The following is a 15,811-nucleotide window of genomic DNA, read 5'->3' as shown; positions in this document are numbered from 1 at the left end:
AGCGACCCATGAATAGGTTGGCGTACGAGGGGGCCATCCTGGTACCCATGGCTGTTCCCTTTAATTGTTGGTATGTCTGGCCTTCAAAAGTGAAGAAGTTGTGGGTCAGGATGAAGCTGGCTAAGGTAATGAGGAAAGAGGTTTTAGATAGGGTGGCAGGTGATCGGCGTGAAAGGAAGTGCTCCATCGCAGCGAGGCCCTGGACGTGCGGGATATTTGTGTATAAGGAAGTGGCATCAATGGTTACAAGGATGGTTTCCGGGGGTAACGGATTGGGTAAGGATTCCAGGCGTTCGAGAAAGTGGTTGGTGTCTTTGATGAAGGATGGGAGACTGCATGTAATGGGTTGAAGGTGTTGATCTACATAGGCAGAGATACGTTCTGTGGGGGCTTGGTAACCAGCTACAATGAGGCGGCCGGGATGATTGGGTTTGTGAATTTTAGGAAGAAGGTAGAAGGTAGGGGTGCGGGGTGTCGGTGGGGTCAGGAGGTTGATGGAGTCAGGTGAAAGGTTTTGTAGGCGGCCTAAGGTTCTGAGGATTCCTTGAAGCTCTGCCTGGACATCAGGAATGGGATTACCTTGGCAAACTTTGTATGTGGTGTTGTCTGAAAGCTGACGCAGTCCCTCAGCCACATACTCCCGACGATCAAGTACCACGGTCGTGGAACCCTTGTCCGCCGGAAGAATGACGATGGACCGGTCAGCCCTCAGATCATGGATAGCCTGGGCTTCAGCAGTGGTGATGTTGGGAGTAGGATTAAGGTTTTTTAAGAAGGATTGAGAGGCAAGGCTGGAAGTCAGAAATTCCTGGAAGGTTTGGAGAGGGTGATTTTGAGGAAGAGGAGGTGGGTCCCGCTGTGACGGAGGACGGAACTGTTCCAGGCAGGGTTCAATTTGGATAGTGTCTTGGGGAGTTGGATCATTAGGAGTAGGATTAGGATCATTTTTCTTCATGGCAAAGTGATACTTCAGCAGAGAGTATGAGTGTAGGACAGTAAATCTTTGACGAGGGCTGTTTGGTTGAATCTGGGAGTGGGGCTGAAGGTGAGGCCTTTGGATAGGACAGAGGTTTCGGATTGGGAGAGAGGTTTGGAGGAAAGGTTAACTACTAAATTAGGGTGTTGTGGTTCCAGATTGTGTTGATTGGAATTTTGAGGTTTTGGAGGGAGTGGAGCTGGAAGTGGGAGGTTGAGTAGATGGGAGAGACTGGGTTTGTGTGCAATGAGAGGAGGTTGAGGTTTGCTGGAAAGGTTGTGAAGGGTGAGTGAGTTGCCTTTCCGGAGGTGGGAAACCAGGAGATTGGATAGTTTTTTGAGGTGAAGGGTGGCATGCTGTTCTAATTTGCGGTTGGCCTGTAGGAGGATGCTCTGAACAGCCGGTGTGGATGTGGGAGAGGAAAGATTGAGGACTTTTATTAAGGATAGGAGTTGACGGGTGTGTTCATTGGCTGAGTTGATGTGTAGGTGAAGGATTAGGTGGGTGAGGGCAATGGATTGTTCAGTTTGGAACTGGTATAGGGACTGATAGAAAGAAGGGTTGCAGCCAGAGATGGGAACTTTAAGTGTAAGGCCTTTGGGGGTAATGCCAAATGTCAGACAGGCCTGAGAAAATAAAATACGCGAGTGTAATCTGGCTAGGGTGAAGGCATGTTTGCGGAGGGAATGTAAATAAAACTTAATGGGGTCATTGTGGGGATGTTGTGAGGGTGACATGGTATTAGGAGGTGGAAAGTGTAACATGAGGTTGAAATGAAAATGAAAATAACTGGAGAAAGTAACTGGAGATCTGTTGTGAAAAAAGGCGAAAAAGTGTTGGATAAAGCTGGGCTATGTTGATCCTGTGGTGAACTTGGGTTGGTAGACAAGGATGTGCACAAATGTTAGGTGGTTGTGTTGCCGCCAAAACCCTTTAAAGGATGGAGAGATTCGGGAAAATTTCGAAAAAACGGCGTGTAAATGTATTAAAAAGAGTGGTTTTGTGGTGGCAGATTATGAAAATGAGGCTAACAATTGTCTGGCGAAGAAATAATGACGTTAAAACCTGGGGGAAGCGGCTAAAAATTATCAGTGATGTGGGAAAAACGGAAATGGAAATAAAGCGAAAGTTGTCAGAACTAGACGAAATGGTTGTTTAATAGGTGAAAGGAACTATTTGTGGACTAGAAACGGTGGATTTTATAGCAGCGGTAGTGTTGAAAGCGGAAAAAAATTTTTTGGTTATGGTTTGGAAGTGGGTGACGTATTATTGAGTATATATAGGCGGGATAAAATTGTATAGTAGATTACGGTAAAAATGAGAAGGTGAATACAAAGTGAAACTACTGGCAAAAACAAAAAGAGAAAATAAGACGACAGGAAAGATTTCGAAATGCAACAGTGACAATAACAAACGTAATTGTTGGGTTCAAATTAATGATATGAATTAATAGAGGGAAACATTCCACATGGGAAAAATATATCTAAAAACAAAGATGATGTGACTTACCAAACAAAAGCGCTGGCACGTCGATAGACACACAAACAAACACAAACATACACACAAAATTCAAGCTTTCGCAACAAACTGTTGCCTCATCAGGAAAGAGGGAAGGAGAGGGAAAGACGAAAGGAAGTGGGTTTTAAGGGAGAGGGTAAGGAGTCATTCCAATCCGGGAGCGGAAAGACTTACCTTAGGGGGAAAAAAGGACGGGTATACACTCGCACACACACACATATCCATCCACACATATACAGACACAAGCAGACATATTTAAAGACAAAGAGTTTGGGCAGAGATGTCAGTCGAGGAGGAAGTGCAGAGGCAAAGATGATGTTGAATGACAGGTGAGGTGTGAGTGGCGGCAACTTGAAATTAGCGGAGATTGAGGCCTGGTGGGTAACGGGAAGAGAGGATATATTGAAGAGCAAGTTCCCATCTCCGGAGTTCGGATAGGTTGGTGTTGGTGGGAAGTATCCAGATAACCCGGACGGTGTAACACTGTGCCAAGATGTGCTGGCCGTGCACCAAGGCATGTTTAGCCACAGGGTGATCCTCATTACCAACAAACACTGTCTGCCGGTGTCCATTCATGCGAATGGACGGTTTGTTGCTGGTCATTCCCACATAGAATTCATCACAGTGTAGGCAGGTCAGTTGGTAAATCACGTGGGTGCTTTCACACGTGGTTCTGCCTTTGATCGTGTACACCTTCCGGGTGTAGCCGCTTCCCACAGGTTTTAACGTCATTATTTCTTCGCCATACAATTGTTAGCCTCATTTTCATAATCTGCCACCACAAAACCACTCTTTTTAATACATTTACACGCCGTTTTTTCGAAATTTTCCCGAATCTCTCCATCCTTTAACGGGTTTTGGCGGCAACACAACCACCTAACATTTGTGCACATCCTTGTCTACCAACCCAAGTTCACCACAGGATCAACATAGCCCAGCTTTATCCAACACTTTTTCGCATTTTTTCACAACAGATCTCTCGTTACTTTCTCCAGTTATTTTCATTTTCATTTCAACCTCATGTTACACTTTCCACCTTCTAATATCATGTCACCCTCACAACATCCCCACAACGACCCCATTAAGTTTTATTTACATTCCCTCCGCAAACATGCCTTCACCATAGCCAGATTACGCTCGTGTATTTTATTTTCTCAGGCTGGTCTGACATTTGGCATTACCCCCAAAGGCCTTACACTTAAAGTTCCCATCTCTGGCTGCAACCCTTCTTTCTATCAGTCCCTATACCAGTTCCAAACTGAACAATCCATTGCCCTCACCCACCTAATCCTTCACCTACACATCAACTCAGCCAATGAACACACCCGTCAACTCCTATCCTTAATAAAAGTCCTCAATCTTTCCTCTCCCACATCCACACCGGCTGTTCAGAGCATCCTCCTACAGGCCAACCGCAAATTAGAACAGCATGCCACCCTTCACCTCAAAAAACTATCCAATCTCCTGGTTTCCCACCTCCGGAAAGGCAACTCACTCACCCTTCACAACCTTTCCAGCAAACCTCAACCTCCTCTCATTGCACACAAACCCAGTCTCTCCCATCTACTCAACCTCCCACTTCCAGCTCCACTCCCTCCAAAACCTCAAAATTCCAATCAACACAATCTGGAACCACAACACCCTAATTTAGTAGTTAACCTTTCCTCCAAACCTCTCTCCCAATCCGAAACCTCTGTCCTATCCAAAGGCCTCACCTTCAGCCCCACTCCCAGATTCAACCAAACAGCCCTCGTCAAAGATTTACTGTCCTACACTCATACTCTCTGCTGAAGTATCACTTTGCCATGAAGAAAAATGATCCTAATCCTACTCCTAATGATCCAACTCCCCAAGACACTATCCAAATTGAACCCTGCCTGGAACAGTTCCGTCCTCCGTCACAGCGGGACCCACCTCCTCTTCCTCAAAATCACCCTCTCCAAACCTTCCAGGAATTTCTGACTTCCAGCCTTGCCTCTCAATCCTTCTTAAAAAACCTTAATCCTACTCCCAACATCACCACTGCTGAAGCCCAGGCTATCCATGATCTGAGGGCTGACCGGTCCATCGTCATTCTTCCGGCGGACAAGGGTTCCACGACCGTGGTACTTGATCGTCGGGAGTATGTGGCTGAGGGACTGCGTCAGCTTTCAGACAACACCACATACAAAGTTTGCCAAGGTAATCCCATTCCTGATGTCCAGGCAGAGCTTCAAGGAATCCTCAGAACCTTAGGCCGCCTACAAAACCTTTCACCTGACTCCATCAACCTCCTGACCCCACCGACACCCCGCACCCCTACCTTCTACCTTCTTCCTAAAATTCACAAACCCAATCATCCCGGCCGCCTCATTGTAGCTGGTTACCAAGCCCCCACAGAACGTATCTCTGCCTATGTAGATCAACACCTTCAACCCATTACATGCAGTCTCCCATCCTTCATCAAAGACACCAACCACTTTCTCGAACGCCTGGAATCCTTACCCAATCCGTTACCCCCGGAAACCATCCTTGTAACCATTGATGCCACTTCCTTATACACAAATATCCCGCACGTCCAGGGCCTCGCTGCGATGGAGCACTTCCTTTCACGCCGATCACCTGCCACCCTATCTAAAACCTCTTTCCTCATTACCTTAGCCAGCTTCATCCTGACCCACAACTTCTTCACTTTTGAAGGCCAGACATACCAACAATTAAAGGGAACAGCCATGGGTACCAGGATGGCCCCCTCGTACGCCAACCTATTCATGGGTCGCTTAGAGGAAGCCTTCTTGGTTACACAAGCCTGCCAACCCAAAGTTTGGTACAGATTTATTGATGACATCTTCATGATCTGGACTCACAGTGAAGAAGAACTCCAGATTTTCCTCTCCAACCTCAACTCCTTTGGTTCCATCAGATTCACTTGGTCCTACTCAAAATCCCATGCCACTTTCCTTGATGTTGACCTCCACCTGTCCAATGGCCAGCTTCACACGTCCGTCCACATCAAACCCACCAACAAGCAACAGTACCTCCATTATGACAGCTGCCACCCATTCCACATCAAACGGTCCCTTCCCTACAGCCTAGGTCTTCGTGGCAAACAAATCTGCTCCAGTCCGGAATCCCTGAACCATTACACCAACAACCTGACAACAGCTTTCGCATCCCGCAACTACCCTTCCGACCTGGTACAGAAGCAAATAACCAGAGCCACTTCCTCATCCCCTCAAACCCTGAATCCCCCACAGAAGAACCACAAAAGTGCCCCACTTGTGACAGGATACTCTCCGGGACTGGACCAGACTCTGAATGTGGCTCTCCAGCAGGGATACGACTTCCTCAAATCCTGCCCTGAAATGAGATCCATCCTTCATGAAATCATCCCCACTCCACCAAGAGTGTCTTTCCGCCGTCCACCTAACCTTCGTAACCTGTTAGTTCATCCCTATGAAATCCCCAAACCACCTTCCCTACCCTCTGGCTCCTATCCTTGTAACCGCCCCCGGTGTAAAACCTGTCCCATGCACCCTCCTACCACCACCTACTCCAGTCCTGTAACCCGGAAGGTGTACACGATCAAAGGCAGAGCCACGTGTGAAAGCACCCACGTGATTTACCAACTGACCTGCCTACACTGAGATGCATTCTATGTGGGAATGACCAGCAACAAACCGTCCATTCGCATGAATGGACACAGGCAGACAGTGTTTGTTGGTAATGAGGATCACCCTGTGGCTAAACATGCCTTGGTGCATGGCCAGCACATCTTGGCACAGTGTTACACCGTCCGGGTTATCTGGATACTTCCCACCAACACCAACCTATCCGAACTCCGGAGATGGGAACTTGCTCTTCAATATATCCTCTCTTCCCGTTACCCACCAGGCCTCAATCTCCGCTAATTTCAAGTTGCCGCCACTCACACCTCACCTGTCATTCAACATCATCTTTGCCTCTGCACTTCCTCCTCGACTGACATCTCTGCCCAAACTCTTTGTCTTTAAATATGTCTGCTTGTGTCTGTATATGTGTGGATGGATATGTGTGTGTGTGCGAGTGTATACCCGTCCTTTTTTCCCCCTAAGGTAAGTCTTTCCGCTCCCGGATTGGAATGACTCCTTACCCTCTCCCTTAAAACCCACTTCCTTTCGTCTTTCCCTCTCCTTCCCTCTTTCCTGATGAGGCAACAGTTTGTTGCGAAAGCTTGAATTTTGTGTGTATGTTTGTGTTTGTTTGTGTGTCTATCGACGTGCCAGCGCTTTTGTTTGGTAAGTCACATCATCTTTGTTTTTAGATATATTTTTCCCATGTGGAATGTTTCCCTCTATTAATTCATATCATTAATTTGAACCCAACAATTACGTTTGTTATTGTCACTGTTGCATTTCGAAATCTTTCCTGTCGTCTTATTTTCTCTTTTTGTTTTTGCCAGTAGTTTCACTTTGTATTCACCTTCTCATTTTTACCGTAATCTACTATACAATTTTATCCCGCCTATATATACTCAATAATACGTCACCCACTTCCAAACCATAACCAAAAAATTTTTTTCCGCTTTCAACACTACCGCTGCTATAAAATCCACCGTTTCTAGTCCACAAATAGTTCCTTTCACCTATTAAACAACCATTTCGTCTAGTTCTGACAACTTTCGCTTTATTTCCATTTCCGTTTTTCCCACATCACTGATAATTTTTAGCCGCTTCCCACAGGTTTTAACGTCATTATTTCTTCGCCATACAATTGTTAGCCTCATTTTCATAATCTGCCACCACAAAACCACTCTTTTTAATACATTTACACGCCGTTTTTTCGAAATTTTCCCGAATCTCTCCATCCTTTAACGGGTTTTGGCGGCAACACAACCACATAACATTTGTGCACATCCTTGTCTACCAACCCAAGTTCACCACAGGATCAACATAGCCCAGCTTTATCCAACACTTTTTCGCCTTTTTTCACAACAGATCTCCAGTTACTTTCTCCAGTTATTTTCATTTTCATTTCAACCTCATGTTACACTTTCCACCTCCTAATACCATGTCACCCTCACAACATCCCCACAACGACCCCATTAAGTTTTATTTACATTCCCTCCGCAAACATGCCTTCACCATAGCCAGATTACGCTCGTGTATTTTATTTTCTCAGGCTGGTCTGACATTTGGCATTACCCCCAAAGGCCTTACACTTAAAGTTCCCATCTCTGGCTGCAACCCTTCTTTCCATCAGTCCCTATACCAGTTCCAAACTGAACAATCCATTGCCCTCACCCACCTAATCCTTCACCTACACATCAACTCAGCCAATGAACACACCCGTCAACTCCTATCCTCAATAAAAGTCCTCAATCTTTCCTCTCCCACATCCACACCGGCTGTTCAGAGCATCCTCCAACAGGCCAACCGCAAATTAGAACAGCATGCCACCCTTTTTTTATCATTGTAGCATACTTTTCAAGTAAAGAAGTCCTGTCATGAGGGTTCATCAACTTCTTTTAGCCCCATTTCTATCATATGGGAGAAAACTATGCCCATGTACAGGGAAGTAATGTTTCATCTTTTTAAATCTTCCAGATGATAAGACCACTGACGCCAAATTTAGTGGTCTTTCAAATCATTGTAGTGATTTACCGCCTAAATTTTACAAGAAAGATCATGGTTCTAGTGCTGAACGCAGTGAGAAAAGTGTGACAAAATCTTTTTCCATTTTTTAAACCCATGCATATTCACAGTAGCTACTTTGTGCTTCTTAAATTCACATGTCAGAAACAGGAAACACTCTTAAAATTTAATGTAAACTTTCTAACACAAACTCCTTTCGATTTCAAGCAGAGGACTGGTCTCATTTTAAGATGCATATGCAGCAACTGAGAAAAGGAGCAGCCAACGAAATGTAGCTCACTGTGCTACAACAGAGGAAAATTAAATGAAACTGCTTAGCAAATTAATAAATTGTAATCTACCTCCACATTTACCAATTTCTTTCAAAACTGATCACACTAAAACATCACTCTGAGTCTGCATAAAGGGTAAGTACAGAGTTTCTAAGACAGAAACACAAAATTTCAATGCGAAATACTTAATATCTGGGTTTTTTTATGACTTTTGCTATGCGAATATCAGAGTAATAATACATAAATGCTCCAAATATCATGGTTGTAGTGGTTTCGGAGTCCTATGATTTGACATATTAGAGAAAGTGGATAAGCTAAAGCAATTTTCTTGAACTGAAATCTAGGGGCATTCATTTGGAATTAGTGATGTATGCAAAACATATGTTCTGATGATGAATGTATGTAAGAATGGTAGGACCAAGGCATTGAAGGCAATACTGATGTTAGAATTGTGAAAGACTCTACTGAGAAGAGTATGGATTAGGCCAGTGCATAGGTCAGAGCAAACATGGTGTTTCCTAAGGCTCATCCAATGCCAAGAAAAGTACCACACTGCATCTGGCCCTCCACTAGCTCAATGAAGGCCGAAGGTAACTACAGAGCCAAGAATGCCTTCTAAATGGTAGATTCAAAAAAGCAAAAGTGAGGTAAAAAAATGTAACAAAAATCAGTTGGACCATCAATAATGAAAATAAGAGGAGAGAAACAGGTAAAGCAGCAGGTGGACATCACCGACACTCTGCATGCGGCCGGAGTTGCTCCACCCACAGCTGTCCCATCCCTGCTCCAGTGTAGTCAAGTGTTTAACAGCACCCACTATTCAACAGAGTGCTAACTCTGAAACAGAAAATACAGTGAGCAGTAAAGGAGACAAACCGTATCTAAAAGCAATTCAGGCAGAGTAAGAGAGGGATGAAAGAGTGAGCTGGTCGAGGAGGCAGGGTCAAGGGTCCCCCCGACCCAGCATGCAGTGGGAAAAGCTCCAGCTGTCATTCCATCTCTGAGTGAACAGAGGTCTTATTTGCACCCGCAAATCTGCACCTGGGATTGGCAAAGCAAATGAGGGTGAGTAATAACTTCTCTAGCCAAAAGGTCAGCCAGTTCATTCCCTGGAATACCCACAGGGCTTGGGACGCAGACAAAGGCATCCGAGTAGTCAGTATGAATAAGTGCAGCAAGGAGGTAATGAATAGCAGAGACCACAGGGAGACAAGAGTAACATTGGTAAATGGTCTAAAGACTGTGTTGGGTCATTATGTATCAAAATGCGGTCAGGGGAGGCCATTTAATAAAATGGAGGGCTCTGTTAATGACAATCAGCTCTGCCATAAAACCGTTACATGTCCCTGGCAATGAATGGTGTTCCTGATTGGCAGGTGATGTACAAGCGTACACCATCTAATCCAAAATTTTAAAGCCATCAGTGTAAAAGATGGTTGCACCCACAACTGAAAGTAACAGACACCAGAATGTCATGGGACAACTAAGACTTTAGGACCTTGAAATAGATAAGGAGACTGGTCCTAATTTATGGCTTTGGCACCAACCAAGGACGGTGCATGAGGAAACATGGAGGGCTCATTCCAGGGAGGAGAGACGAAGATCCTGGCAGAGGGCTGTGAGGCACATTCCAACTAGTACTCTCCCCTAAGGGTGGGCATCAGGAGATTGACACCCCTCATATGTAAAAAGATCAGGGAAGTGACAAACGGTAGCTGCATAGAAGACCAAGAGTTGGTACTGTCGGAGATAAAGAGGTAAGATCCCTGCTTCATCAATGACTAGACCAAAAGGCATGAGTGGCCACATGAACTTGACCATAATGGACTCGGTCAAACAATTTCAAAGCCAAATGTGCTGCCCAGTCATAAACCTGCCAACCCTACTATGCAGCTAGTCTGTAGCCGTGAATACGGGGCAGCCAAGTCCGCTGTTCATCAAAAAGGAAGCCCAAACAATGGGACTGTGCAGCAACTTCCAAGCTCTGGGTGCTCAAGTACAGTTCCAAGTCCAGATGTGGCATGGTGGGTGAAGAACAAGCAGCCATGGACTGGCATCTGGCCTCTGATCTATGGGTTTTTGGGGAGACTGATCCCAAGAGGGAGCCCTGTCACCAGTAGACACCAGAGGAAGAAGCTGCTCCTCAGGTCAGGTGTGGGAAGTGATTCCCCACGATTGAGCTGTGGTGGGTAAACTGACTTTGAAAAAATTGTGGTAATGGGAGTGACGGCTGTGACTTTTGCATAACTGTACGTCATTTCAACAGGATGTAGGTGTTAATATTTTTTACATCACTCAGCATACAAGAGATAGTCAATAGCTTTATATGTTTCCCCCCTACACCCCCTTGAAGACTGGGCAAATCCCAGTTCCATGGAACTGACACATGAAGCTGGTTGTTCACAAGGTCCACCTTCGTGGAGTGATCGTATGCAGTTACTACATTTTAGGTCTGCCATGCAGCGGGTTGACATACAATTGAAGCACCATCAACAGAAGCACTTCACAGGATATAGAACGGAATGTTTCACATCAAACCTGTACACCATGAATTTAACTTTTGCCAGGAGGAAATTCCCTTCAAAGGCTAAGATTAAGGCACCTGTATCTATTTAGTTATCCTTGGACTTTTTTAGGACACATCACACTAAATGTACACCTCGCCACTCAAGATTAGCCCATAGCTCCTTGTCTGTTTGGAGGATAAGATCTCAGTGGAAGATGATTCCTTCCACCATATTCAAAGTCTTATGTGGGGAAATGGTCATTGGTATGTCACCCAGATGTACACATGACTGAAAGCTGTAGATTGTGCAGCAGAGGCAGCTTTAATTGATAATGATCCACTGTGCATTTTTCCCCAATTACACAACTTCTCCAAAGTTATCTACAATATGTTTCACAAAAAATAATGGCTTTGTAACAATAAAAGTATCACCTTCAGTTCGAGCACATACTAAGTACTGGATAAATTGCTTTCCTCCTAGATGTCTGACTTGTCGCCCTTCCCATGGAGTAGCCAGGGTAGTGAAAGCAGCAGCATTATAACTATCCACACTGAAATTTCTATAGTTGTCTGATGAGATGGCCAGATCAGAACAGTCACTGTTTTGATGCAATTTGTTTCATGTGCGAAATGTCCGCCCAGATGGCACCTACTCTAAACGAGGTCTCTCCCCATGGGCACCACCCAACTGCAGAAAAGGCCATCTAGCACAATGGCCGTTGCTGTGAGTCCTGATGCCCCAGGAAGACGGTCATCTACTCCTTGGCATGAGTTGGAAGCTAACAGCACAGGCATCAGTAGTGTGATCCCATTGTCAGTTGGCTCAACTGAAGGGATAGCTAACTACCCCAAGATGTCGGATTGGCTACCACATTGGTTTTGAAGCCCAAATAAGAGCCTAACCGGGTACTGTTCACCGATGATCTTTAATGTTGCATGCAGTATACAGTATTTAAGGTGTTCTTCCCCAGCCAGTCAACGTTATGGGAAAATTTGGACAATGGTCAAACCCAGGAGGAGACCAGAAATTATTAGAGCCACATTTTGGTGGTGAATGACAGAATATTCCGAGAAAGGAAAGTAGAACCTAGAGAATAGCCGGGTCAACATCAAAGGCAGCTGGGTCGACATAAAAGGCGGACACAGAGAGGGGGGGAGGGGGGAGGGTGGGGGGGTAGGATAGTCAGAAAATTGCAGCACATGAAAGGAAGGTGGTGGTACAATATTTTGGGGCCCCATGCTTGCAACAGATGAACTCACGAAACTTGAACTGAAAATGTATGCTCGTAATAAGTTACTACCTAGGAGAAGATAAAGAGACTTTTTTACCATTTCAAAGAAACAAAAAATGTGAGGTTAAACTTCCACTAGTCATGAAGATGTTACCTTTCTTCAGCACAATACATAAATTCTTGCTCACTATGTTTATATCAGATAGGGGGAGGAGTGGAGGGGACTACCATGAAGAAAATTTAAATGCTTCCATAAATAAGTGGGCTTATTGTAACACATTTATGCTTCACCAAATGCTTCATTTATTGGTGGAATCTTTATGCAAAAACCTAAAAATGGTTTCAAGTAAAGGCATGTTCTGACATTAAGCAAATTTGTTAATCAACTATCAACATGTGTCAATTTTTGAGTGTGCTGCAAAGCACAAAAAATGTGCTGTTGATATATTTTCTTTTGTCTTCAGGAAATAGTGGTACTGCTCACATCTAACAGAATCACTGCTACAAGTTTATGACTGGCCTATCCCATGTCAAGAATGGTGAGTTGACAGTCATAAACTGGCTTGACACAAGGTTGATTTTGTCAATGGATGAAAATACTGTGAGAGTTTATAAAATGATGTCAGAGTAACCATGGAAAAACGCAAAATAGTGAGGTTCAACACATTTTACCCAAAAACAACATGCACCACCTTCCCATAGTTCATACACCTTGTAAATGTTCTTCGCTCACCAGAAAAATGATTTGGAAAAGTGGAGAAGAAGAAGATAATATTGATAGCAACAGCAGCAGCAGTAGTAATAGTAGTAGTAGTAGTAGTAGTGACAAAACAAATTTCAAAGTAACTTTTTTCCAATACATAAAGTATACAGTCAACTGGTTGCTACTGTAAAAACCTTGACCAAGTTTCAATACCATCACTTTTTCAGAAGGAAAGTAACGCAAATTACATGACATTAAAAATGAAACATACATGGTGAGCTAATGTGCTCACATCACACAGTAGAAAATATGGAATAATGTCCCCAATGGCAGCAGTAAAAATTTTTACACAGGCACATCTTGTTCAAAGAGCAGACATTGGACTGTATGTGTTGCATCTAGTTGTGATGACAGGTAAACATGGTGTAGAGTGTGCCACTCACTGGACACTAGAAGCATGATAAATTCTCAACTGTGTTAGGTATTTTTTCTTCTGACATCTCTGTATTTGGTAACAGCCTTGGATAACTAAGCACATAGAAATATATAACACACCTTTTTTTTTTTTTCAAAACAATGGAAGACATACACTTAGCACAATAGTACAATATCATTTGTGTAATGAAACAGAGGGATAATATGAAACGAGCTCTTTATCACCAAACATTTATAACTCTTCTGTGCACTTTCTGAATGAGTTCCTACTTTATTAAGAAAATAAAAGTATTGACTCAGAAAAACAGTTATTAAACTTGTTTATGATTGATTGAGGAAAACAGCAATCTCTTAATAACAACTTCTTTTTATAGTGAAATACTCAAGGAAAACCCAATAACTAGCTTATATACAATATATATATTACTGCCATAAATCACTAACAGGTAATGGTAGCTTTGACAACAAAAACTTTAGAGCTTTATAGAATCCAAAACTACCAGAAATTGATTAAACAACAAGAAAAATATGAAGGATATCCTGACTGGTTGCACATTTTGAGAACTAAATTAAATCTCCTTTATACATTTACAACATACTGCCACCATTTCAGACCACGATAAGCATGTAAAATACTCACTAGTGTGTCGGCAACATCTTGCCTATACCATCTCAGTTTCTCTCGGTCATCACTGTTCCATTCATCTATATCAGGTGGAAGAGCAGATTTTTTCAGCAATACTTCAACCAATGTGCAGTATATTGGTGAAAGCACAGTTATACAATCAGTCCTCTCATCTCCCTCCATGGGCTGCACATCTTCCTGAAAATATCAAATATCACAGTTTTCCTAAACTTCTTGCATGAACTGAAGGAAAAGTATTAAATAAAGGTCCCCTAATGAGTTATGTTTGTGTAAATGTGTGTGCATTTTCTATTTTGGAAGGAGGTCTTCTGGCTGAAAGCTAAAATGTATAGCAGTCTTTTGTTGTGTCTGTCTGTGACTCCAAGTCTCCTCTATATTCTGAGTAGCAATCTATCCTTTTCATAACATTGTTGTTATATTTACTAACCATGCGACTTGGAGCCTATTTCTGTCCATCACTGTTTCTATTTCATTTTTACTCATTTTATGTTACTGCTTGTGCAGAACTCAGAATAAGAGGTACTAAACATATAGCAAAGTGAATGATTCAATGACTTTCAAATTAATTAGTACTTCAAAGATGAAGGTGTGTCAGCTGGTTTACTTGCTCTGTAATGGTCCACATTACTGTTATGGATCCTATGTACTGTCTCCTACTTTTTCACTTCTGCCTTTTAAGTTTTACACTGACTATATTCCATAGAATTTGAATTTATGTCAGATAATAGCTAACAACTACTATTAATTTATGTGACTAAAAATAAAAAAAGTAATTTATTACCTGTAAAATGTACCAAAACCCTAATGAATGTACACTTATACATTCTTCTACTGGATAGACACCTTGAATACTGGTAGCACGCAGAATATTTTCGACGATTTTGCTGCCCAACACTTTAGAGCTGCCTGGTTGTAATAATAGACGTAGAATCAATTTAGAGTGGCATTCCCCCATTCCTACAAACAGTCTGTATATTTTACTTGTTACAACCTGAAATAAAGAAGAAATATGTATACTAAAATTATGTAAAATATTACATAGCGCTTCATCATTGAGGACTACATGCAAGCATACACATGGAACACTATCAAAGTAGATACAGTACACATTACTGTATCATAATGGGCTTGAAAGACATAACATGAGTGTGTTGACAGTACCCCTATAATAATTTGGGCACACAATGCTTCTGGTTGTCTATATGCTCCTGAAAACGTTTCTTCTCCATGCTAAGTTGAAGGTACATAGTTGTGATTGTGTGTGGACTAGTTTCTTGAAATATTCTCAACCCTCCTGAGACGAACACTTACTATGTCAGTATACGACTGAGATTACAAAGAAGGCAACAACACGATCCACAATTGTACAACTCCCTCAGTTCATTGTGTGTGCAGTCCAATGTTGAAGGTGACGATGTGAGAAAGGTGGTTGGAGATAACAGTACTCAAACAGGAACATTGATGGAGTTGCCCTCACTTATCAGAGCGACAAGAGAGTACCATGATACCTTCCCTTTGCAAAACCACCTTTCACATGTTTACTCACTACAACTGTTCTTTTTTCAGAAAGTTTCAAAAAGTGCTGACAGAGTGGTGCCAAAATCAAATGACCAAATTAAAAATAGTGGTACTAAACAAAGGAAATCATTACAAGCAGAGCAGATGATGGTAAAGTTTGAGTCCACATAATTCTAGAAAGCAGGGCACTCTGAAGTTCAGATCTACAATTCAGCACTCATATGTGATTTTAGCCAATTTGAGGAAACAGCACACACAATCAGGATGTCTATGGTATGCATTTTGAAGTTAATAACCATATATTCCAACATCTGTGGCAATATTAACCTCAGTCCATACCAACATTCAACATGTGTTTAAAAAGTTACATCCAAAATGAGCCACTTCTGTCAA

General features: G+C 42.9%; 1 protein-coding gene across 1 annotated transcript in view; it reads right to left on the bottom strand.

Annotated features, from left to right (window-relative positions):
• The window catches only part of LOC126471421 (importin-13), a 194,382-nt gene that overhangs the window by 130,441 nt on the left and 48,130 nt on the right, over positions 1-15,811 (bottom strand). The window contains exons 7-8 of the mRNA XM_050099560.1: positions 14,682-14,891; positions 13,895-14,077 (exon numbers count right to left, since the gene is read on the bottom strand). Of these exons, the coding sequence (XP_049955517.1) occupies positions 13,895-14,077; positions 14,682-14,891 (393 nt within the window). The remainder of the gene's footprint in view (positions 1-13,894; positions 14,078-14,681; positions 14,892-15,811) is intronic.

The sequence above is a fragment of the Schistocerca serialis genome, chromosome 3, assembly GCF_023864345.2.
Source record: "Schistocerca serialis cubense isolate TAMUIC-IGC-003099 chromosome 3, iqSchSeri2.2, whole genome shotgun sequence".
Lineage (NCBI taxonomy): Eukaryota > Metazoa > Arthropoda > Insecta > Orthoptera > Acrididae > Schistocerca > Schistocerca serialis.
The sequence above is the reverse complement of the archived record's forward strand: the minus strand, read 5'-3'. Positions and strand labels throughout refer to the sequence as shown.